The sequence below is a fragment of the Prunus avium genome, chromosome 5, assembly GCF_965620075.1.
Source record: "Prunus avium chromosome 5, drPruAviu1.hap1.1, whole genome shotgun sequence".
Lineage (NCBI taxonomy): Eukaryota > Viridiplantae > Streptophyta > Magnoliopsida > Rosales > Rosaceae > Prunus > Prunus avium.
The window spans coordinates 29,344,120-29,368,986 of NC_142288.1; the positions used below are offsets into that span (position 1 = coordinate 29,344,120).

Genomic DNA, 24,867 nt, shown 5'->3' on the forward strand with positions numbered 1-24,867 from the left:
AGAGGGATGATGTAGAATTGCAAGGGGTTCAGCGGCAGTTGACCGGAGTGAGAGAAGGCGGCGTTGGTGGAGGCGAAGATGGTGAGAGAAGGAGACTGGGAGAGGAGGAGGGTTTGAGAGGCGAGGTCGAGGGTCAAAGCCATGGAGGTGTAGCCGAAATTTGAGAGGATTTCGACGGCGTTGACGAGGGTTTGGGTGGGGAGGGCGGAGGAGAGAGAGAGAGAACTGAGAGGACGATGAGAGAGAGAAGGAGTTGGGTTGCCGCCATTGTTGGAGGTTGTTCTTCGTTTCTTGGAGTTTGGAGAGGGGTTTGGTTTTGCAAATGAGTCTGAGTGTAGTTGCAGATTCAGAGAGTATCTGAATTTGTAAGGGAAGGTTGTTTTTGGGGGGTTAAGATTTGACGACTTCTATTAGGGCTGGATGGAATATAGGCAAAGTGAGACAATATATGGAGTTTCAGGGGGGAAAGTGAGACACTTAGAGTTTCAGGGGGGAAACTAAGATTGAAATTGAGTTACAGGGACATTTCAATAATTTAGCCTATAAATAAATATCAAACACTTTGTATGAGAGTGGATGAGCAAATGCCCCATCTCTCAATAATAATAGCCATCCTTCTGGTCTGACCTTCCTCTGCTCTCTCATCCACACCCATAAAGCTAGAATGAGTCCAACAATAATAGCCATCCTTCTGGTCTTTCTGACCTTCCTCTGCTCTCTCATCCACACCATAATCACTGCCTCCTCCTCAAGGCCAAAACTGCCTCCTGGGCCTCGGGCACTGCCAATCATTGGCAATCTTCACATGCTAGGCAACCTCCCACACCGCAGCCTCCAACACTTGGCGAAAAAATATGGCCCAATCATGTCCATGCGCCTAGGCAACATACCCGCCATAGTGGTCTCCTCCCCCACAGCTGCAGAGCTTTTCTTGAAAACCCATGACACCATTTTTGCCAGCCGCCCCAAAGTCCAAGCCTCCGAGTACATGTCCTACGGCACAAAGGGCATGGCCTTCACTGAATATGGTCCATACTGGCGGCATATTAGGAAGCTATGCACTCTGCAGCTTCTTTGTCCATCAAAGATTGAGGGTTTTGCTCCACTGAGATGGGAGGAGGTGGGGTTGTTTGTTCGGTCACTGAAGAAAGCCGCAGCGGCGGGTGAAGTGGTGGATCTTAGTGAGAAGGTTGGTGGGCTTGTTGAGGACATAACATATAGGATGGTTTTGGGGAGAAAAAATGATGATATGTTTGATCTCAAGGGGACTGTTGAGGAAACCCTGTTCTTGGCAGGCGCATTCAATATTGGTGATTACGTCCCCTTCCTCAGTCCACTTGATCTTCAGGTGTGCTTTACATATCCTTACCAAACTTAATTATTATTATTACATGAATTAATAATGCACTGTTAGATTATAGATCATTAGTGTCAACGAAGTAAAGTAAAAAAGATTTCAGGACTTTTTCAATTACTAATTGTCAATTCTCAACGCGTAGCTTTTGGAATGAGCTCACTTTCGTCGCCAATTTCCTGTAACACACATGCACCCTAAATCACAAATAATATTAAATAAATGAAAGATTGGCCATATCCTTCTCACATTATATTAATTATTTTCGTTAATGGCAAGGTTCATATGCATATGGCTCCAATAAGGTTTGGCCGGCCGGCCAGGTAGTATTCATATTATAATACGTAAAAATTATATATGATGAAAATTATATATGGCCAGGTAGTTCAATGATGAGCTCCAGTTGTACTGGCGTAAACAATTGGGAAATGCTTTGTGAAGAAGAATAGAGAGAAAACTTGGATGATGCTGTATTCACAATAACAAATATTTATACAAAGTCTTGAGCACATATTCTCACATATTCCTATATAACATATCCCTAAATCTATGCATTAAAATATGAGATGTTCCCCTAGAATAATGGGATATCACGTGCTCTGTCTCTAATATGCCCCCTCAAGCTGATGGGGATGAAAGGAGGAGAAAAGATGAGTAGAGAGCCCTTTGCTAAAGATATCTGAAAGCTGATTGGAGGAACCAACAAAACTGATTGTTAAGAAATCTTTGGAAACTTCTTTTCTTTTCTATGTTATGCTCGAGGAGCAGCAATTTTACTGTATCATTGATCCTAAGAAATATTATATATCTTAACCGTATCTTCCTATCATATAGGGATTAGCCAAGCGCATGAAGAGAATTAGCAAGACAATTGACCAACTTTTCGAAAAGATAATCGGGGAACATGAACAAGTTTCTAAGAGTGGGCAAGTACAAGACCGTAGTCACAAGGACTTTGTGGACGTGCTGCTTTCATTGATACACCAACCATTAAATCCCAACGATGAGCAGGTCTACATGATGGAACGGACAAATGTGAAAGCCATCTTACTAGACATGATTTCGGGTGCCTTCGATACTTCAGCTACCGCCATAGTTTGGACCCTTGCGGAGCTCTTGAGGCATCCCAGGGTAATGAAGCATCTCCAGGAAGAGCTCCAGAGTGTGATTGGAATGGACCGAATGGTGGAAGAGAGTGACTTGCCGAAGTTGGGTTACTTGAGCATGGTGGTCAAGGAGAGCTTGAGGCTGCACCCAGTTGCACCATTGCTGATCCCACATGAATCCATGGAGGACATTACAGTTGAAGGATTCGACATACCCAAGAAATCGAGAATCTTTATAAACACTTGGGCCATTGGGAGAGATCCTAAAGTATGGTCAGAAAATGTGGAAGAATTTTACCCTGAAAGGTTCATTGATGGCAATATTGATCTTCGAGGGCATGACTTCCAGCTTCTACCATTTGGGTCTGGTCGAAGAGGGTGTCCTGCTATGCAACTAGGCCTAACCACAGTTCGTCTGGCTCTAGCAAACTTGGTCCACTGCTTTAACTGGGACCTCCCAAGTGGCCTGAAACCTAAAGATTTGGACATGACTGAGAAATTCGGATTGTCGCTGTCAAAAGCCATACACTTGTTTGCCATGCCCACCTACCGCCTATCCAATCAACTTTCATAGTTCAGATCAGACTTCAAAGACATTCATCTATTTGTAATTGATATGCTTAATTATATTCCCTTAAACTCTTACTTAGAAGGAGTGGATTAACGAAATGTATTAAGAGCTTGATATATATATAGAGCTTCATTGAGGAATTCCTCAAATAAGCTTATTTGAGGGACACTCTTGTATGGCTTAAAGGACGTCTCTCAAATAAAATTATTTGAAGAATCCCTCAATATAGGATAAAATAAACATCAATTTCTTACTGTTTAGATCTCTTTTCGTTCTAGGATCAAGCGTGGCGGCATACTTGCTACATCACAATTACAATGACTGGCGTCATTCAACCCACCCATTCTGCTACAACTCTTCAAGCATTCATTCCTCTTTAAAACTCTTCTCCTACCTTCATAAGAATTTGACTTTGCATATATGCTAAATAAGTACACTTGCACTTGGTCTTCAGCTGCATTATTTGACCCCATTTGGCATATTTGGGTCAAGTTAAACTCAGCCGTCTCTTTGGATGAAATCCAACGGCGCATACAAAAAAACAAAAAACAACCCATTTTTCAAAACATTGGGTGGTCATCCGGCTGTACAAATATCAAACACCTCCTATAAGTCTAAGTATGAGCAAATATATGTCCACGAATAATGTCTGTCACACCTCCTATCAGTCTAACTATGACTGCTTCAGCAATAGCCATCATCCTCATCTTTCTTGCCTTCCTCTGGTCTCTCATCCAGAGGCCGAGACACCGAAAACTGCCTCCTGGTCCTTGGGCGCTGCCAGTCATTGGTAATCTCCACATGCTAGGCAACCTCCCACACCGCAGCCTCCGAGACTTGGCCAAAAAATATGGACCCATAATGTCCATGCGTCTAGGCACCAAAACCACAATAGTGGTCTCATCCCCTGAAGCTGCAGAGTTATTCTTGAAAACCCATGACACCATTTTTGCCAGCCGCCCCAAAGTCCAATCCTCCGACTACTTGTCGTACGGCACAAAGGGCATGGGTTTCAGTGAATATGGTCCGTACTGGCGGCATATTAGGAAGTTGTGCACGCTGCAGCTTCTTTGTCCATCAAAGATTGAGGCTTTTGCTCCATTGAGGAGGGAAGAGGTGGGTTTGTTGGTTGAGTCGCTGAAGAAAGCCGCAGCGGAGGGCCAAGTTGTGGATCTTAGTGAGAAGGTTGGTGAGCTGATTGAGGGCATAACGTATAGGATGGTGTTGGGGAGCAAAAATGATGATACGTTTGATGTGAAGGGAATTATTGAGGAGATCATGTTGTTGACAGAGGCAGTCAACATTGGTGATTATTTGCCTTTCCTCAGTCCATTTGATTTTCAGGTACGTAAAGAAAGCATGTGAGATTTTAACAAGAGTTATCTATCCTTCTACCCTGTGAATTACACTATAATTATCAATTTATTCTATAAACTTTTTTTCTCGGTAAATTAAGGACTTCAAATATGTGAAATATGGCACGACGTGTCGTTTACTTTTTGAATGTCCATCAAAATTTTGTCAATATTAAGGGCACATTCGCAATTTTAAAGAAAAAAACTACACCTTATTAAATAATAGTAAAAAATTATAATAATAAAAAGGAACTTATCCGGCCCCTCTGACGAACCCAGCCACCCCCACCCCTATATATCTAAATCTCTCTGTCTCCTCAAAGTCAACAGACCCATATCCACCCCATTTATGTCGTCTTTCCCCACCAGATCAGACGAGCCACTAGGAGGCGAGGAGGTCACATCTGGATAATTATCCCTATTAGTCTGCAGAGGAAGAGTTTGACCCCCTTTTCCACAGTAGTTCCACGGTCCACCCTGTGTGATAGTTTGGGCTTATCAAACACCTCCTTAGAGCAGCTCCACCGGTTAGCTGAGCCCAAGGATGGGGGGTGCAAAAAAAAAATGACGTTCCAGCGAGGAGCCCAAGCCCGGATTGGGAGTGGGACCCACGAAGACGGGTTGGCCCGAAGGCCAGTTTCGCCCGAGACCCAAACCGAGGGCTGATGACGTCAGGCGCGACGTCATCACGCGCTTCAAATTTTTTTTACCGTTGGTGCGTGCAAACCAACGGTAAAAAAAATTTGAACTCGCGTGCCCTGACGTCAGCCCTGTGCCAGCTCCAACGGGTAGAAGCCAGCTGTCAAGCCCTAGGCGCTCCGATCTGCTTCTCTCCTCCAATCCAACGGCTGGCATTTTTTTTGGCAATAAAATTATGAAAAAAAATCGAATTTTTTTTTAAAAAAATACCAAAATATTCTGATTTTTTTTTCTTTCTATAAATACCTTTCAATACCCTTCACTTTCAACACCAATCCTCATACATTTTCTTCTACTTCTACTATTATTCACTCTTTACTCAACATTTTCCTCTCTTTCAAATTGTATTTTTATTTCTTATATTTATGGCTTCTTCTATCGAAAATTTTGGCCAGATAGAGATGCCACGTGGCTTGATTTGATTGGATGAAAATCTTATCTGAAATTTGAAATTCATCCGAAATTTGAAATTTGAAATTTATCTGAATTTTGAATTTTGAAATTGATCCGAAATTTGAAATTTGAAATTTATCTGAATTTTGAATTTTGAAATTCATCCGAAATTTGAGATCAAAAATCTTATCCGAAAATTTTATCCGATTATGAATAGTTTTGACACGTAGGAACCCGAAAATCTTATCCGAATTAATTATTAAGGTAAAAAATTTTGTGAAAAAAACAAAAAAATGAATAATAATTGCCATTAACCATGGCAACAGGTGGAAACACAAAATACTATTTGCAAGGGCAACTACTATTTACGTGAATAGTGGCTGCCCTAGCTCCCCCTTGCCATGGCAAAGAGCAAATGGGTGGAGTTGCTCTTATGAGCAAATGTATGGTCACCACCGCCGACACTCTCTCTCACACCACAGAAAGCCAGAATGACTGCTTCAGCTATAGCTATCCTCCTTCTCTTTCTTACCTTCCTCTGGTCTCTCATACAGAGGCCGAGACACCGGAAACTACCTCCTGGTCCTTGGGCGCTGCCAGTCATTGGTAATCTCCATATGTTAGGCAACTTCCCACACCGCAGCCTCCGAGACTTGGCCAAAAAATATGGACCCATAATGTCCATGCGTCTAGGCACCAAAGCCACCATAGTGGTCTCATCCCCTGAAGCTGCAGAGTTATTCTTGAAATCCCATGATACCATTTTTGCCAGCCGCCCCAAAGTCCAATCCTCCGACTACTTGTTTTACGGCACAAAGGACATGGTTTTCAGTGAATATGGTCCGTACTGGCGGCATATTAGGAAGTTGTGCACGCTGCAGCTTCTTTGTTCATCAAAGATTGAGACTTTTGCTCCATTGAGGAGGGAAGAGGTAGGTTTGTTGGTTGAGTCGCTGAAGAAAGCCGCAGCGGAGGGCCAAGTGGTGGATCTTAGTGAGAAGGTTGGTGAGCTGATTGAGGACATAACGTATAGGACGGTGTTGGGGAGCAAAAATGATGATACGTTTGATGTGAAGGGAATTATTGAGGAGATCATGTTGTTGATAGGGGCAGTCAACATTGGTGATTATTTGCTTTTCCTCAGTCCATTCGATTTTCAAGTGTGTTGATTGTCGGAACACTCACTCATCTATCTATCTATATCGATCAGCCAACCGGTAGTACTAGTTCTCACTCCTTTGACTAGTTGTTCTTGATCATGCATAACTACTCATAAATAATTAATACAAATGAAAGATTGGCCCGTATCCTCCTGTCTATAATATATAATTTGTTTCCGTTGGCTTCATTGGCGTTGCTCTCAGAGCATCCACAGTGGGGAGGTGTAAATTCGAAGGTGTAAAGTCACTTTTACATCTCTTTTACACCTCCGGGAGATGTAAATGTCATTTTTGCTCCAATGAGTTGGATGCAAATTCAAAGATGTAAATCCGATTTTCTTATATGAATTCGTTTTTTGTGTTAATTCTTTTTTATGTTAATATTATTAATTTTGTGTGTGTTAAGTTTAATTATTATTTTTAAACAAATCGACGTAAAAATATTAAAATTCTTATAAGATATAATTTCATTTAAATATGATGTAATATAAAATTAATTTGAACCGTCAACTTTGATATGAATTTATTCTTCATCAATGATCAATGTAATTGTTAGTTTCATATTTCAATTTGAATGAAATACGACCATACATTAGAAAGTTGTTGGAGAAGAACTTTTTGTACATTTGCATCATTTTAATAACTTCCCCGTCTTTTAGGTAGCTTTCCTCTCTCCTCTCCCTTGGTTTTTTTGTTACAGGACCCACTTGACTGGGTGTAAAATTAGATGTACATTTGTATCTTTTTTCCCATCTCATAGTTGTGATGTACATTTACAGTCATATACACCTCCCCATTGCAGGACATTCCGGCAACCAAATGTGAATATTTTATATACACTTCCATATACACCTTATCAATGTGGATGCTCTCAGACAGTTGTTAATTTTACATGTACACTAGGGGCACTACTACATGTGAGACTTTAAGATTGCTTGACATTAGAACTGTGTCATTGATTGATTCCTAACTAAGGAATATATATGTATCTGAACCGTATCTTCCTCTTAATATAATATAGGGATTGACCAAGCGCATGAAGAGACTTAGCAAGACAATCGACCAACTCTTAGAGAAGATAATTGGGGAACACCAACAAGTTTCCCAGAGTGGGCAAGCACACCAAGGCCATCATCACAAGGACTTTGTGGACGTGATGCTTTCGTTAATGCACCAACCATTGAATCCCAACGATGAGCAAGTCTACATGATTGACCGCACAAATGTGAAGGCCATCTTACTAGACATGATTTCGGGTGCCTTCGATACGTCAGCTACCGCCATAGTTTGGACCCTCGCTGAACTCCTGAGGCATCCGAGGGTAATGAAGCATCTCCAGCAAGAGCTCCAGAGTGTGATTGGAACGGACCGAATGGTGGAAGAGAGTGATTTGCCAAAGTTGGGTTACTTGAACATGGTGCTCAAGGAGAGCTTTAGGTTACACCCAGTTGCACCATTGCTCATCCCACATGCATCCATGGAGGACATTACAGTTGAAGGACATGACATACCCAAGAAATCGACAATCTTTATAAACGTTTGGGCTATTGGGAGAGATCCTAATGTCTGGTCAGAAAATGTGGAAGAATTTTACCCCGAACGGTTCATTGATGGCAATATTGACCTTCGAGGGCATGACTTCGAGCTCCTACCATTTGGGTCTGGTCGAAGAGGGTGCCCTGCTATGCAATTAGGGCTAACCACAGTCCGGCTGGCTCTGGCAAACTTGGTCCACTGCTTTAACTGGGACCTCCCAAGTGGCCTGAAACCCGAAGATGTGGACATGACTGAGACATTCGGCTTATCGCTGTCAAAGACCAAACACTTGCTTGTCATGCCAATCTACCGCCTATACTAAATAGACACCCATCCATTTGCAATTGATATGTTAAATTCCCTAAAAAATTATTCAGAGGGAGTGGCTTAAATAAATGTACCCATCAGTGAAAATTGAATAAAATGATTTCTGTATTTTGGAACAATGATTTCTGTATTAACAATAAATAAAAGGGGCATGGTGACAAATTAAATTAATAAAAGTAAACACCAATTTCCTTACCATCAGCATTTCGATCTCTCTTTGGGGTCTACGATCAAGTACAGTTGAAACACTTTAACCCTGGAACTAATCCGAGATCAATTGCTTATACATAAGGCTTGGCTAAAACTAATCTTTCAAGTATGATTAACTTATAAGAACAACAAACTCTCATCATGGCCATTTAAAAATAACTATACGATTAAAAATTCTGAGCGTATACTCTGCTTAATATTACATAACACCATCTCAATGAAAAAATTTGCTCAAACTAGATTCCAAATGTTCACTAGGAGTAATACACCATTGCCTGCGTCTGAAAAAAAAACAAAAACAAAAATAGCAACATTGTTGCCAAAAACAGAACATTTGTCCTCCCCCTTCCCTTCTCAAAGCTCATAGTTGTCTACAAAACAAAAAATAGAAGGCACATAGTTAAAGTGTACGTTCAAACTTCGAAGAAAGACCAGTCTCATTTGGTATTATGAAATGGCTAAGGGTAAAATTTAAAAATAAAATGGTTTTGCAAGAGAACAATGTCAAGAGTGAAAATTGCACATAGAATACACGTTGAACTACAACTACAACACAAGTGCAACAACTTTATGATATGGAACACACAAAGAACCTCGGACGTGCAGAAAAGAATTGTACTCTACTACATCTACTCTACAAGAAAACTAACACAAATGCACAAGAAACTGAAAAGCACAACAGAACAGAACCACAAGACCACACAGCTGATTATAACAGTGAATACAAAACCAAACCCACAAAAAAGTATAGAATAACTAACAAAGAAAAGAAGAAGAAAAAAGTGTGACAAGACCACCTCCGCAATTACATGTTCAAGTTATTAGTTTAACAGCTCCATATAGGTTCCACTGTGATAAGCTGAAAAACAATATCCATGAACTAGTCCGTGACCCTCTTATTAGCTATTTATTATCTACATGTCAAAAACATCGAAACCCAGAGAAGAAGCAAAACGAAGAAAGAGAGCATCCAAGCAAGATGATAATAGAAAGCCAATCAGATAAACAAATCGAAACTAAGAAGCAAACTAAAAATGTAACACCAAAAGAAAAAGAGTTCAAGGACATTATCTGCCAAGCCCTTAGAACTTAGAGTGGGATAACCTAATAAATATAAAAATTGTAACACAATCGAATTTACCCATGCGTGAAACAGATACAATAAAGATGTACAAGCATGAAATAGAACATTTCCATGTCCCAATAACCATTAGCATCATTGTTATCAAAGAAAACAGTTATACATTCATCTTCATGACTTTCAGAAAACAAAAAACACATTGCTACAGATGAGAATGACTGCTCTGGTGCCGCAGCCGAAAATAAAAATCATAATGTATTTTCACAAACGATTTTGAATCCATAGACTCAACAGATCCAAGAGACAAGAAAGACGGAGAAAAAGGAGACAACCAAGAAAAGGAGACATCACAAACAATTCATTTGAAAGTTAAATCTTCTGCAGCATTTCTTACCAATTAACTGGCAGGTATAAACCAATCAACATAAACGCTTCTTCAGCCAAAAGGATGAATCCAACTAGTAGCAGCTTGACTATCGAACCTGAGTAGGAGAACATAGCAACCCTGAAGCATCTGCCCCAACCACTGCAAGATCACAAACAGTACAGAGCTGCCCTTCTTGGGTTGGCACAAACCGTGAGCTACAGTACGGGCAAGAGACATCCTTCTGTCCTCGGTAAATTGGTACATATGTTGCCCCACAAGTCACAAATGGGTTTCTAAAATCATAGTTCAGTTGAGAGGCATCAGTCATATTCCTCTCTGCTCCCTGCAGCACTTGCCTGGCTGTCTTTGCTTGAATCTCAATGGTGGGGTTGGTATCCAATAGCCGCCTGGCAAAGTTAGCTGCAGTGGCAAAGTTCTTTGCCTTGAAGCAAATTCTCGCTGCATTAACCAATGCAAGTCTTACATGAGGCGTTTGAAGATTGCAGTGTGTGAAATAAGCTGCAAGCTCCTGTTCACGTACTGGATTATCTTTAATTTCCCTTCTCTTCAGCTCCATTTGCAATCCCAGAACATACTCTCTGACTATTATAATTAACTCCTTAACTTCATCAACTTCCCTCCTTGAATCAACAACAATCAAAGGAATTGTGTGAAGAATGCTAAGGAAGAGCCTAAGAGCTTCAGTTAACTTCCCAGCTGTTGTAGCCTTGTAACCAGCTTTGAGTTTCTCTTCCAACTGAGAGAAATTGAACACAAGTGCTGGCGGGCCTCTCACATTCGGGGTAGCAGATTCATTCCACCCACGCTCAATGGCAAGTGATATCACTGGAGTAGATGAAAATGCACGCAGATAGCTGTGGCTGCCAGTGTGAAGATCAAGAAACATGGGTCTCAAGGGAGCAAAGTTTTTGATTCCAAGCTGCCTGTTCAGCAAGCGCATTGCAGTATCAAAATTTCCTGCTGCTGCATGTTCAGCAGCAAGAGAAGATCTCTGGATCCAAATCTGGCTTACAGGCATGCCAATAGTTGGAGCAACAAAAACTGATGAATTAGAATTAACAGAAGCCCTTGGTGTGTCTGCTTCAGGGGGGAGCTCCAAATCTTCAAGGTCCCATCCTCCCTCTTCCTCATTTCCTTCAGCCACTACCTCATCTTCCAATACAGCAGTGACATCTCCATTTTGCAAGCCATCAACATCAACCATGTCCAGCTCCTCACCCCAGTCACCATCAGCAGCCTCATCCTCTTCATCTGCAGCTCCCCTGCCAATATTATCCAACCCACCTTCAAATATACCTCTCATGACTCTAAGAAGAGGCCAATCACCACCACACATAACTGGCGTTGGGGGCATCAAAAGAGTGGGTACTTTCCCCTGCGGCAAGGTTGGAACATTTTCTCCCAACTCAGCAGATAGCCGTTCAGCAACATCATGTAGGCCATGAACTGAAGCTGTGATGTAAGCAAGGGGTAAGTGGCCGACATTCTCCAAGATCTTAATACGCTCCTGGACATTGCCTAGATACAGTGCATTGTGGAACTGACCCATGACATCATTCTTAACCTCAGCAATTTTCAGCATCTTTGACAGCTTTTCCATATTACCAGTTACGAGATAAAGGAAAGATAGCCTCTCAAAATTTTTAGTCTTCTGGTAGGCATACTCCACAATACCTGCATTGCCCTGACGAAGAGCCTCCACCCCCAACCTATACCAGTAATCTTTTTCATCAATTGCTGTAGCGGATGCCACTGCAATTTGAATATTTCCACTCTCTAGGGCCAGATTGAATCTAGTTCTTTCATCTTTCACAAAATGGAGAGCAACTTCGGGGAACCCCTTCTGTTGCAGATAAGCAATCATTGCCTGCCCACAGAGCTGTGAGCTCCTTATCATGCTCATAACATGGTCATATCTCTTCTTAAACAGGGATAACTTGAAAATGTATTCGGTGGCATCAATAACTATGGCTCTGTTTTTCCCATCCCGATCCAAGCAAAAGATGGTATTTCCAGAAACCTTCGTAATGTATATAGGAACATCTAGGGTTCTGATTATCCCACTATCTCCATTAGGGAGACAATATTTTATGTGATTTAGAGTCGTGTAAATGAAAACACCATTGTCATCCCAGCCACCACTCTTTACACGGATTGTCTCATGAAGAGTGCACTGGTGCACAAGCCTCTTGCTAGCAATAATAATGGCATGTTTGCTGAGCAAGGCAACACTTTCCATGTCATTGGACCAAACAACATACTTGATGAAGGGGGTTTGAAGCTCACCAAGAACAATCCTCTGCTGGAGGTCAAATATAGACACTCTGTCCTCTGCCCTACACAGCAAATTACCTGTTCCGGCATAGAATATTGCATCAACAGCAAAAGGAATACCACTCCTTTTAACAACCTCATTTTTCAAATTCTTAATCAAGACTTGGTTGTTGCTTTTGTCAAGCACAGCAAACCTATTTCGTGCCATAAACACAGCTGAACCTCCAACACCTCTCTTTGCATCTTGCATACTGTCACCCCTACTAATGCTGTCCTTGGGTATCAAATACAATTCATAAGATCCCCCGTCCAAGTCTGAGCAAATAAGAACTGCATTTTCTGAAGGATTGTAAGAAAGAGTCCTCGGACTTTGATTTAAAGTGGTGGAACCAGGGCGTCGAATTGGAATAACTTGTGTGTCCCTTTGGGTTGAAAACTCATAGTACCGCAAGAAGCGATCTTTAGCATAGAACAGAGAATCACCACTCACTGCAAAGGCTGGACGTTCCCTCTCTAACTTAAATACGATCATGCCACTGTCATGACCTGCAGCCAACAGATTCATTTCAGGGTGAGATGAAAGAATCCAAAAACGGTCATGCTCTCGTCGGAAAGTTTGAATTCCAGTTCGCTTCGTTACGTCCCAAACACGGATACTTTTGTCTTCCGAGTTAGATACAATAATGTCCTGTTTGGCATGAAACATAACACATGAAACATTATTCATGTGCCCTCTCAGTGTGTCCACTTCCCAAGCCTTTGTATCTGAGAACAAAATGAACAACTCAGATTAATAACTGAAATTACTCTAACCACTAGACAATTGTAATGATTACCCAGAAACCCTACAATCTTTTGGGTACTAAGGATCCTGATATAATCAATCTTCGCCTATATATTACAGATGATAACAAATTTTATACTCAGCAAGATCATTGTTTCGTGCACTCTCATGAAACTTAAATTACAACAAATATTTATTAAACAGCCCATGATTCTTATGAAAAATGAGATTAATAAGGTGGCTTCCTAATATAGAACTGAATAATAGACAAGTAACAAGGAAGAAGAAAAAAAAATCATGTGATACCATTCATCCGCCACAATTTAACTTGGCGATCATCTGCGCCTGAGACAATCAAAGGTAGGTTCGGATGGAATGAAGCCCAATTAACACCTCGATCATGCCCTTCCAAGACATACTTAACAACAGCATCAACACCACCAAAAAGATCCGTATTCATCTGACTTAGTCGTAGTATGTCATCTGCAGGGGATACGGTCTTCTTCTTGAGGGAACCAATATCCCAAACACGGACAGTCTGATCTAAGGAGGCAGATACAACAAGGTCTTCTTTGGGATGGAATGAGGCACACATGACATAATGATTGTGGCCTGTCAAAACTGAAATGCAAGTACGTGACTGCCAGTTCCATATACGAATGGTCTGGTCATCACTGGCACTCACAATCCATGGGTACTCATGGTGAAACTGCACGGTACGAATATAATCAAGGTGCCCAAGAAGTGTAAAAAGACACCTATGCATCTTATAGTTCCAAACTTTGATCTTATAATCATCCCCTGTCAAAATGCAACACAGCTTGATTAATGCATGAACTGTACCATCTACACATTAGTAATCTTCTGATAATTGTAGGGACAAAAATCCCTTTTCCGCAGGGCTAAATCTGTTAATGCAAGTATTGAATATGAATCTCTGTCATGAGAGGTAACATGGGTATAAATCAATAGAAAGAGGGCTTGCACATCAACGAGATTTCATATATTTAAATTGTTTTCATTATTAATCCATTTCTAAATTCTAAAATAATGATCTGGCTCTACGAAAACTCAAAGTGACATCGAATTAGAAATCTTACTTGGATTTTAAACTTTCTAATCTAAAGCCCAACAACATAATCAACATTAAAAGAACAGGAAAACTAATAGGTTTGACTCCTTGATCATTCATTAGGCAGTATTGGTCGAAATAATACTATCTCAAAGTCATTCTTGCATTAGATAAACCTTTGAAAATTTGGGATATACCATGTTCAATGGCAGAGTGGAATAATATGAACTAGTTACTCCACCACTTGGGACTTGATAAATCATATACTCCTAAAAGCATTCCATACTAGTACTTGGCTCAGGTTATGACAGTTTCACGTTTTCTTCACAATTAATTCCAATTTCGTTTTCCATTTTCTATTTACAGTTGCCTTCAGCCTAGATCTATAGGGTCCCAACAAAAACTAATCAAAAAAAGAAACAACAATAACGAAATCCAATTGCATCTATCAAAAACCAAACAATTGAAAAACTATATATAAATTTGGAACCTCCAGACACAAAGAGAGGCTGAGATTTGTGGAAGTGGACACCACGAACAGGCCCATCATGCTCGTCGAATCGATCAATGAGAGTCCCCATACGGTAGTCCCATAGCTGGATCACACCACTGTGAAGACTTGCGAGGATCCACGGTCTCTTACTGTGGAAGCTCAGTCCCTTCACTCTATTACTCTTCGTTTCAAACTTGGTCAACATCTTCACCACGCGATCACTGTAGCCAATCGAATCGCATCAAAATTCACCAATAAGGAAAATTAATTTCGGTCTGGTTGGTTGCCGAGAAGCCGAAGCAAAATAAAAAACAAAAACAAAAACCTAGATTCACAATTTTCTTATTCAGTCCCCACAATTTATCGGCAACCAAACAGAGCACAAATTCATCAAAACGCAAAAACCTAAGAAAAAATTGGCAACAGATCTGAATCGTAAACGAAATTATGATGAGAATTATACCTTAGATCCGATCAGTAAGTGAGGGGATCCAAATAGACTAATGCATCCAAAGATTACCTCCAGAACCTGATGTGCGTATGTTGTTGTGTGTCCAGAGAGAGAGAGAGAAAGAGCGCACCGTAGAGAGAGGGTGTGTTAATTTTAGATAGAGAAGAGGGAATTTTATTTTTAATAATAAAAAAAAATATGGCTTCAACTCGAGATGAGTATGGCCGTCTAATTGGTATTGGATGGACGTGATCAAGTGGGAGTGCGTCACCAGAGTGAGCAATTTTGACTTCGAGTCTACGTTTGTTATTACAAATATAAACCCATAATTGTAATTTTTTGGCCAAAAAACAAAAACAAACAAACCAATACTTGTAATTTTGTAAAAAGCGAAAATTACAATTTTAATCAAATTTATGGCTTCAAATGCATAGATAAATATTCTTAATCATTTAAACTACAAGTAACAAATTATGTTTTATTTTATTTGTTAGAAATAAATGAGGTCAAAAATAAGGCCAAAATATATAATTGGCGTACAAAGAATAAACCCACAAACACAAAAGCCACAATAGAAAAGAACATAAAATTACCCATAATTACTAAGGGAGAAAACTTAGTTCATCATCTTATGTTACTTCCATTCCGTGTATAGTTTAATTAGTGCCGCACCGTTATGTTTATGGAGAGTTGGGCTGGAGTGGGCCCAAAAAAAAATGCATAGTAAAAGTTCAAAAATAAACAAAAAAATTTAGCTGGTCTATAAAAACCCGTATAGCCCACAGCATGTTAAATAGTTAAAAACCCAAAACACTAAAATGAACTCTCTCGTTGCTTATTTGCTTGGCTTATTATCACAAAACGTCCCTGACGTTTGCGAAACTATTAGATTGCATCCTTAAAGTTTTTTTGTATCACTTATGGTCCCTAACGTTAATATAGGTGCTCTTAAATAGTCCCTCTGTCAAAAAGTCTGATAAATCCAGGGATATAATGGTCAAATCAATCCAAAATTATAAAATATATATATATATATATATTTTTTTTTTCCTTCCCTTCTCTCTTTCTTTTCTTCTTCTTCTTCTTTCTCTCTTTCTTTTCTTTTCTTCTTTCTCTCCGCCAAATTCCTCATCTCTTCTATATCTGTCTTCAATACAGGAATATCTGATCCGCCATTTCTTGAACTCTCAAGTTTGAACCAAAAGCTGCCAAATCTCTTCATCTTCACTTCTTCTGCATCTCCAAATACCACATTTGGAATATAGACTCTCATTTCATTTTCGATCAATGGGAAGTCATAAGGGCATTTAACATTTGGGGCCATATCCTTTGCAGGGTTGCCAAAATGAGCCAAAGCTAATGGGTTCCTCCCCTCTAGAATGTTGCCCCTATTTCCCAGTTGCCTTTGATCCAAAGGCTTACTAAGGAGTTTCCAGAACTGGTCTGGACCTTTCTCGCCTCCCTGCATATTAGGCCTGATTTCTGGTACAGTTAAACCATCCCAAAAATCACATGTTTCACCCCCAGAACCCCAAGGTTGTGCATTGATCACAGTCCCGTCAACTTTACAAAAGAAGACGAATACAATATTACGGTGGGGGTTTTTTAGTTATCTTTTTTCTTCACGCCACGGGGGAGAAATAACAGAGGGGATGGGGGGAGCAAATAGGTCTCTGTCTGGATTTTTTTGTTCTCTTTTTCTTCAGCTTTTTTCCAAAATAAAAATAAAAATTGAACAAAGGTGGAAGAAGAGGCCAATAGAAGCTGACGTCGTGACTTTTTGCCCCAAACCAACCCCAGCACATTGTAGCCAAATCATTCTCAGATAATGAAGAAGAAAAAAAAGATAGAGGAGAGAGAAGGGGGAAACGCCCAGTTTTCCAGCTAAGAGAAGAAGAAAAAAATCACCCATGACAAGAGGAAGAAGAAAAAAAGAAAGAGAGAGAGAGAGAGAGAGAGAGAGAGAGAGAGAGAGAAGAGTAGATATCTGGCGGAGAGAAAGAAGAAGAAGAAAAGAAAAGAAAGAGAAGTAGAAGAATAGATATCTGGCAGAGAGAAGAGAAAGAAGAAGAAGAAAGAAAGAGAGAAGGGAAGGAAATTTAAAAAATAATTTTGGATTGATTTGACGATTATATCCTGGGATTTAACAGATTTTTTGACAGAGGGACTATTTAAGAGCATCCATACTAACGTTAGGGACCATGAGTGATACAAAAAAACTTTAAGGATGCAATCTGATAATTTCGTAAACGTCAGGGACGTTTTGTGATAATAAGCCTATTTGCTTTGCACCAGTCGATTGGTTCACAGTTGCTGTAGCGTTTGCTGGGTTGCATTGGTTCAGTCAAGTTTATTGTGGAAGATCTGAGATATGTACCTTTTGTTCATTATGCCTCCTATTATATGAAAATGTTGCGTTTTTTGTGCAAATAATACTAAATTAGTAGCCTTCTATCATCATCTCCACGTGAATGGTTTTGCTAAAAACTCTTCTCATGGCTTTGAAGGAAAAGGAAAAGAAAACTGTTAAATTCAAAGGTGAGAGAACAAATTCCAAGTTCCAACACCATATTTGGATGCAGCATTACTATACCAGACGGGGACAAATACACTAAAATAAACCAAAATCATGGCAAATTGTTAAGCGTACGGTACCAAAGAACCTCTGCGTCTCAAAAGGTAAGATACATAGGAATTTCGTGGTCCACGTACAAGGGAAACAACAAAAAAGGAAAAACTTTTGAACAAAATGTATACTAAGGACAACGATCTTGCTAGCTGGACATCATGACCTGTTCAATTGACTGAAGAGCTTGGCTAGCAAAAGACCTTACATCAACGTCAGGATCCTCGCTAAGCTCAACCAAGCAAGGACGAATCATCTTCTCCACCACCTGTACAAAGCATATCATGCAAAAGTCCTTTCAGTGCTTTCACTCAATTTCAGTATTATATTTTGGATTTTACGCTGCTGCGCATAAGGACACTATCAAGCGAAAAGATCTCATTACTTACAGACTGATCAACTATCGGAATAACTGACTGCAACACTTTAGCCACATTGAACTTGATGTTTGGTACCCTGCAAGAAACAATTCTCAGCCCAACAGGCCCACCTTTAATTATACAAAAAGCACAACTAAGCTTAATAACTCTTGATCTTTACCTATCTTTTGATGCATTGATGACAACCGGTAGAAGTTTCGAACAAGTGATTTCTGATCCCAAAACAGGAGCAAGTAGGGAAATTGCATGTAGAATGGTCATTCGATACAAATAGTGAGGGTTGTTAATCATATCCAAAACCTGTCAAGAGATTGCCAAGTTTTTCTTTAGGCATGGTGCCGAAGATTTCTATGTTTGAAAGAATACTACCCAATGAATCAGTCCCTTGACAGGGTTGGCTCCAATAACTATGCTTTAGTAACATATCACTAGAATCAAGACATAACTACATGTAATATTTTCAGAAAAAGAAAAGAAGGGATAAGAAAACCTGTGGGACTATATGCTGCATTGCCCAATCAGGGCCAAATTCTTCTGCAAGGCGCTTCACATTATTAGCAGCTGCATCACGTATTGAGTAAACCTACAAACATAAACAATTATGTTAGTGAAAAGAGGTTACCAGTAAATATTGCATCACCAATTACTACAATTTATAGGTTTTGAAATCACAGAAGTAGTCAACCACCTAGAAACAAGGTCCCTATGTGTTTGCTTCTTATCAAGTAAACCAATTATAGGCATCAAATTTACTGGTGATGATGAAGTAGAAACAACAAAGGCATAAACACAACTCACTTCTGATTCTTTCTGTTCTTTTAAGCTACACAGTAAACATGAGATATTGACGCATTACTAATCAAAGCCAGAGCTGCACAAACCTTATCATTTAACCACTGCATGCAAAGAGACCCAAGCTTATCATCAAAAAACCCTACACCCAACTGACTTGCCAATAAAGGGATATATTCTATTATTGCGAGCCGAACCCTCCAATGTCTATCCTCTGCAAGTTCAACAATTGCTGGCAATAGAGATTGGGACAGCAGATCAATCCCAATTACCTGCGTTCAAACATTTCAAGATTCAAAATGAACTTCTAAACCACAAGGTCTAACGATCACATATAAGTACATACATTGCATCATTAGCGAAAAGAAAAAGGAAAAAACCACACATAGTTACATGAAGTATACAAAATCATATGTTTAACCACCAGCTGAACACGCAGAAAAAGAAAAAAAAGACAAAAAGAACAGGAATATGCAGAGAGAGACTTCTGACAAACCTGGTTGACTTGATCAAGCTTGCTAATAATATTCAGTCGGACATCAGGGAATTCATCTTTTAGAAGTGAAAGGAAAATAGGCAGTAGTTGCTCTATGGTTGCATCCTGCAATCACCCAAAAAAGGTAGCTTTAATATAAGGAGAGGGAGAAAAAGATTGCTTAAGGAATAATTCACATTAGATAACCAAAAAAAAAATTCTTGCCTTTCCTAAAACTGGTGCCATTCCCATTATTACTGAAGCCAATGCAGAACGAACATGTTGGGATGAATCTGTTGACAATTCCTACATCAGGCAAACTTAATAAATCAAATCATTCTTACACAAACAACCACTAAAAAGTATTAGAATTGCCTAAATTTACAACAAAAACTACTTATAGAAACCATAAGCTGCTCATTCGGTGAGATTTGTACCTTCACAAACGGAAGGATCTGCTGAATAGCAAGCTCTGGATTCAAAATTCTGCAAAACTTAGTTACTTTTCCTGCAGCAGCTATTCGCACTTCAGCCTCATTATCACGAAGCAGCCGAACATATGCAGGCACCAGGTCAGACCTAAAGTATGCCAACATCACAACAATCATCAATTAGAAATCAAATGGAAGAGATATTAATTATACTAACCCTGCAAAGAATTTAAAAGAAAACAGACAAGAAAAATAAAATAACTACACATAATATAATATAATATATATATATATATATGGGTCAGGATCGTAGGGGCACACAAAAAACCACAAATTTTGACACATCTTTTTAGCCTTTAGATGCATCTGGAACCAAAACAAAATTTTATTTATTATTTTATTGGGAACATTAAACACGTTGTACGAAGAGTGTTTAATTCTCTTCTTTACCATTTTCTATCCCTTCAGGTTCAAATTATCATCTCTTCACCTTCCTCTCCATTAAAAATCCGGGCGTCTTCTTTGTCTGCAATTGATGCCCTTCATCTCTTCCTGAATTTGCTTCATCATTTTTTCCTTTGCTGGAAAAGTGGAACAAGTGCAATGTCCTCACATTCCTCCAGCCCTCATCTGTCTATTTCAGCAAATCCTTACTAACAACAATGGATTGCTAAAAGAACTCTAACTATTATGAGATCCAAACAGCAAACATAAACCTCTTGGGTACATATTTTAGAATCTCATTCTGTAATTTCATATTGTTAAGCAAAAGTGAAAGTTTTTCCATTTCAATCTAAAAAATTATTGAATGACATTAAACCCCTATGCAAAGATGCGACAAAAGAAAGAATTAAAAAATAATAATAATCAATTATCAAGAAGAAAAAAAAATCAATTTTGAGAGCCCATTCATGGCAGAAGATTCAGTTTCCATGCCTTTTTTTTTTTTTTTGTTTGCTGGTCTTTTGCTGTTATACAGTCCATAAAATATAGAAACTAACCGCACCTATGAAATCAGCTTCAGACAATATTGTTCATCAATATAAAGGTCTAAAAACTTCTGACAAAAAAAATGGGGTAAAAACTTGATTAGAAAATCTCGTAGCCATTGGATTTCGCTGAGGAAACTAAAAATTTGCAGCCAAGACATCAAATGTTTGGGTTAAGATCTCACATGGACTTTCTCATCTCAAACCAAAATGTGTAAACAAATTATAAGAATAAATTGTAATCCTTACTGTATCACTAGATTGACAGTGGTATAATCCTCTAGAAGCAGTATTTCCACTTGGAGCTCAACTCAACCTTAAACTCTAATCCGTGGACTATTTTCTATTTGGTTTCCTTCATAGGCTGTAAAAAGGATATTGCAGAGACTAGAAAGAGGGAGAATGAGGAAGAAAGCTTCTTTTCTTTTCTTCTTTTTTTCTGTTCACTGATGGATGAGGAATTTTTTAAGATTAGATAGCTTTTTTATATATATTTTTTGTTCTGGAGAACTTGCCCAGAAAGATGGTGAAGAGAGTTTTGCCAAAGAAGAAGATGAAGGTTGTGTGGGGTGGGACGGGTGGCCTTTGGGAAGTGAAGAAGATGATGCATATTGAAGAAAAAGGCAAGAGAATGAAAAGTTTTAAAGAGTTTAAAACTTTTTGGTTAGTTCCAATGTGTGTATTAATTGTTTAACAAAGAAGCGAATAATTTGTTCTAAATGCGATCTTAGCCATTGAATACTCTTCAATCTAATGGTTTAAAATGTGTGCCATAATGTGTGTCAAAAATGTGTGTCCCCCAATCCTGACCCTATATTTATATAGGCTACCCATATATATATATATATATATATATATAAGAGAGAGAGAGAGAGAGAGAGAGAGAGAGAGTAGATTCAGTTACAAATTACAATACCCAACTAATACAACATTCAAAATAAGAGCCAAGCCACAAAAAAAGAATGATTACCTTGTAGCTTCTGGACCAACAGCTTCACACAGCTCATATAATTGATTTGCAACCATATAACGAACACGCCAAGACTTATCCTGGTCAAAAGAACCAAGTTACATCACGTATATCGGCAAGAGCCATCAACAAACAATAAAGGCGCTGGCTATAGTCTGGAATACCATTCAAAAATATGATATACCTGTGAAAAATTAACAATGACAGGAAGAATATGGGTCACACAATCTTGTGGTTCCAACAACTTCCCAAGCGATGCACAACCCTCTACTGCCAATAACCGAACAGAATCCTGATCTGAAAACAAAAGTGATTAGAGACAAATTCATATGCAACACCAACGCTAAATTTTGGTCAAAACCTTGTAAATTCATTAGATTTATACTTCATATATAATAAACCAAAACAAACAAACAAACGTGCACCCAGGCAGTGGTAGGCCAATAAACGACTGTACACAGGAAAAACAAGAAACAATTCTGGAATATGAATGCATGAAGGAAGGTGACGAACTTCTATTCTTTTACTAATTTCTCCAATCAATTTTATATCTTTCCTCTATTTTCACATAGTTAAGAACAAGAAGTGGTATATGTTACCATTTTTTATCACAAAATTAAGCACAAAAAAACTTTGCATGAATATTACCGGATATTGCTCTATCAGAAAAAGAAAAGCAAAAGAAATAACATTGAAGAGAAAAAACCAGAAATTTCACCAGCACATACCATCCTGAGTTAAATCCTCAAATATTGACAAGATGTCAGCTTTGAGGTGCGTGGCTTCTACAGTCGCAGCAAATTTTCCTAGGTTAGTAGCAGCAGATCTTCTAACCATGGGCATGTCATCTTGGCACAGTTGACTGTATGTTGTTCTTAGTTCAGTCTTTAAAGTCTCTGGGGCACTAGGATAAGCAATATGAAACAAACCACAGGATGAAACTCGGGCTGTAAACCATTCGCCAGCAGCAAGTCTCTGTACATTTGAAATGATAGTGTGGAAAAAGTAAGAAACTGTTACTCTAACTGCACCAAGGTACAAAGCATTCTCATATGGAAAATGTGATCAAAAAATAAGTTCTAGCAGATTTGTGAACTGTTACATTTATTGAAATGGGAAAAAAGAAAAGAAAATAAAGAATCAAACTTTGTGAACCTACTACCCTTTTACAGACATTCCACAACTCTATGCATGGGAATACCAAATCAAACCATAAGATCATGTGTCCACAGCGAAAGGGTAAGGGTCCCATCAATTTTTCTTCTGGATGCAACCTGATAGATGTTCCACTTCTGCATGCACCTTGATAGATGTTCCACTACTGTAAATGAGAAAGTGTCACCTCACAGTAGTGGAACATCTATCACGGTGCATGCAGAAGAAGAATTGATCCCCCTAACCAAACCTTCATGAACGTAATAAAATTATAGTGTGACATTTATAGTTAATCTGGTTGCCAAGCATAATTTCTAAAACGTTATCTTCTTGCGGGATTTCCATTTAATATACAAACAATATCTTCTGCACTCCAGTTTATAACTTCAAAGCATTCCACATTTGAGGATACAGTGATCTGAGAATCAAGTTTATAAATTTTCAATGCATTTGTAAACTAGGCAAAGACTAGGCAAAGACTTTACAAACATATCACATTGAGGTCTCACCTAGGGTCAAGTTTTTCTTTAAAACTTTCTACTGCCTTAGTATCAACAAATGTTATATTGTTCAAGCACTAAAACCAAATGACAAGGCAAAAAACTCAAATTAAACAATCGAAGAGAATTAAATTATCTGACCTTAACCAAAGGAATGAAATACTCCACCAAGTCCTTCTCCCTCATCTGCGCCCCAATTCTACACAATGAATCCACTGCTTTGTCCCTCACACATGTTTCCTCAACAGTGCAGAGCGTTTCCAAAGGTGGGAGCAGAATGTTGGCATACTCTACACCACCTACATATGGAATAAACACCCCCAACTCTTCTGCCATTGCCAGAAGCACTTCATCATCATCATCATTGTTATCGCTGAGGAAAGGAATCAGTTCCTTCCTGGTCCTCTCTTCTCCAAGTGCACGAGCAATGGTGGAGAGCCTGCGGATTGAGTTCAACCGGAGCTGAATGTCTTCATTCTTGAGCTCGTCGATTAAAACCGCAATTGGGTATAAAGGTTCATCCACCATAGCCATCTTTTGCTACAAATTATGCCTTTAACTGAAAACAAAGAGAATTTTGAAATACTTAGAAAATCCACTTCTACATCAGATACATGTACATGTATTTAACAATTCCCTTGGCAACCAAACCGATGGGCATATGACAAGTGATCTTTTTACTCACTAATTGGAATAAATTCCATATCTATCTAAAAAGGTTACGGTACTTCAGAAAATTTAATAAAGTAATGCTTACCCGAAAACAAAAACAAATATTTCAGCGCAAAAAAAAAAAAAAAACAATTTCCAATCAATTTCCAACAAGATCCATCATCCATGCAAATGGTTCATAATTTCAAGAATACATTACTTTGACGGTAAGAAAATGACATCTGAGAGGATCAATGAATGGCAAATCGCAGATATGTGAAAGGAAAACCGAGGCATGAAATTAATTAAAAATAATAACAATAAATAAAGTACAAGAAAATATACAACACAAAAAAAGCAGAACAAGAAACGAGAGAGAAATAGGTACCTGAGGGCTTGGCTGGAGAGCTCGATCTAACGGAGACTGTGTTGGAAATGGGACAGATCTTTTGGGTGTGAGCCAGATAGATAGATAGATAGAGAGAGAGAGAGAGAGAGAGATGTGCTTAGTTTAATTTTCCGTCATGCTCGGGGATTTTCTTCTTTCTTTTTGACCAAACATTTTACACCAGGGAGAGACCGGATCCCGCCCGACCCGCCACACGATTTTCTTTCATCCGTGCCCCGACCGAATTTTGCCTTTT

The 24,867-nt window shown here is 39.1% G+C and overlaps 4 protein-coding genes and 1 pseudogene across 4 annotated transcripts; 3 read left to right on the plus strand and 2 right to left on the minus strand.

The window, feature by feature from the left end:
* The first annotated feature begins 585 nt into the window (after positions 1–585).
* LOC110754061 (cytochrome P450 CYP736A12-like) lies at positions 586–3,188 on the plus strand. Its single transcript, XM_088253560.1, has 2 exons — positions 586–1,348; positions 2,189–3,188. Exons 1-2 carry the CDS (start codon positions 665–667, stop codon positions 3,032–3,034), a joined length of 1,530 nt encoding a protein of 509 aa, XP_088109686.1. The 5' UTR covers positions 586–664; the 3' UTR covers positions 3,035–3,188.
* A 457-nt stretch (positions 3,189–3,645) lies between these two features.
* LOC110754127 (cytochrome P450 CYP736A12-like) lies at positions 3,646–8,637 on the plus strand. The gene is made up of 2 exons (XM_088252994.1): positions 3,646–4,375; positions 7,660–8,637. Exons 1-2 carry the CDS (start codon positions 3,677–3,679, stop codon positions 8,494–8,496), a joined length of 1,536 nt encoding a protein of 511 aa, XP_088109120.1. The 5' UTR covers positions 3,646–3,676; the 3' UTR covers positions 8,497–8,637.
* LOC148294646 (cytochrome P450 CYP736A12 pseudogene) lies at positions 5,878–6,767 on the plus strand (annotated as a pseudogene).
* Positions 8,638–8,853: 216 nt separating the features above from the next.
* LOC110754126 (coatomer subunit alpha-1) lies at positions 8,854–15,431 on the minus strand. Its single transcript, XM_021955152.2, has 5 exons — positions 15,267–15,431; positions 14,801–15,024; positions 13,545–14,039; positions 10,187–13,219; positions 8,854–9,082 (listed from the first exon to the last, which is right to left on the minus strand). The coding sequence occupies exons 2-4, from the start codon at positions 15,006–15,008 to the stop codon at positions 10,266–10,268; spliced, it is 3,657 nt and encodes a 1,218-aa protein (XP_021810844.1). The 5' UTR covers positions 15,009–15,024; positions 15,267–15,431; the 3' UTR covers positions 8,854–9,082; positions 10,187–10,265.
* A 2,422-nt stretch (positions 15,432–17,853) lies between these two features.
* LOC110754085 (uncharacterized) lies at positions 17,854–24,770 on the minus strand. The gene is made up of 13 exons (XM_021955095.2): positions 24,612–24,770; positions 23,714–24,131; positions 22,646–22,892; positions 22,102–22,214; positions 21,918–21,997; positions 19,965–20,106; positions 19,753–19,833; positions 19,549–19,653; positions 19,142–19,324; positions 18,751–18,843; positions 18,421–18,560; positions 18,270–18,336; positions 17,854–18,148 (listed from the first exon to the last, which is right to left on the minus strand). Exons 2-13 carry the CDS (start codon positions 24,104–24,106, stop codon positions 18,029–18,031), a joined length of 1,764 nt encoding a protein of 587 aa, XP_021810787.2. The 5' UTR covers positions 24,107–24,131; positions 24,612–24,770; the 3' UTR covers positions 17,854–18,028.
* Between the last annotated feature and the right edge of the window lie 97 nt (positions 24,771–24,867).

Coding starts and splice junctions, on each gene's coding strand:
- LOC110754061 (XM_088253560.1), top strand. CDS start 665: ATGAGTCCAACAATAATAGCCATCCTTCTGGTCTTTCTGACCTTCCTC. Junction 1,349..2,188: donor TCAGTCCACTTGATCTTCAG/GTGTGCTTTACA, acceptor CCTATCATATAG/GGATTAGCCAAGCGCATGAA.
- LOC110754127 (XM_088252994.1), top strand. CDS start 3,677: ATGTCTGTCACACCTCCTATCAGTCTAACTATGACTGCTTCAGCAATA. Junction 4,376..7,659: donor TCAGTCCATTTGATTTTCAG/GTACGTAAAGAA, acceptor AATATAATATAG/GGATTGACCAAGCGCATGAA.
- LOC110754126 (XM_021955152.2), bottom strand. CDS start 15,008: ATGTTGACCAAGTTTGAAACGAAGAGTAATAGAGTGAAGGGACTGAGC. Junction 14,040..14,800: donor GCCTCTCTTTGTGTCTGGAG/GTTCCAAATTTA, acceptor GCATTTTGACAG/GGGATGATTATAAGATCAAA. Junction 13,220..13,544: donor TAAATTGTGGCGGATGAATG/GTATCACATGAT, acceptor TTTTGTTCTCAG/ATACAAAGGCTTGGGAAGTG.
- LOC110754085 (XM_021955095.2), bottom strand. CDS start 24,106: ATGGCTATGGTGGATGAACCTTTATACCCAATTGCGGTTTTAATCGAC. Junction 18,844..19,141: donor TGCAGTGGTTAAATGATAAG/GTTTGTGCAGCT, acceptor TTATGTTTGTAG/GTTTACTCAATACGTGATGC. Junction 18,561..18,750: donor TGCAGCATATAGTCCCACAG/GTTTTCTTATCC, acceptor ATCTCTTGACAG/GTTTTGGATATGATTAACAA.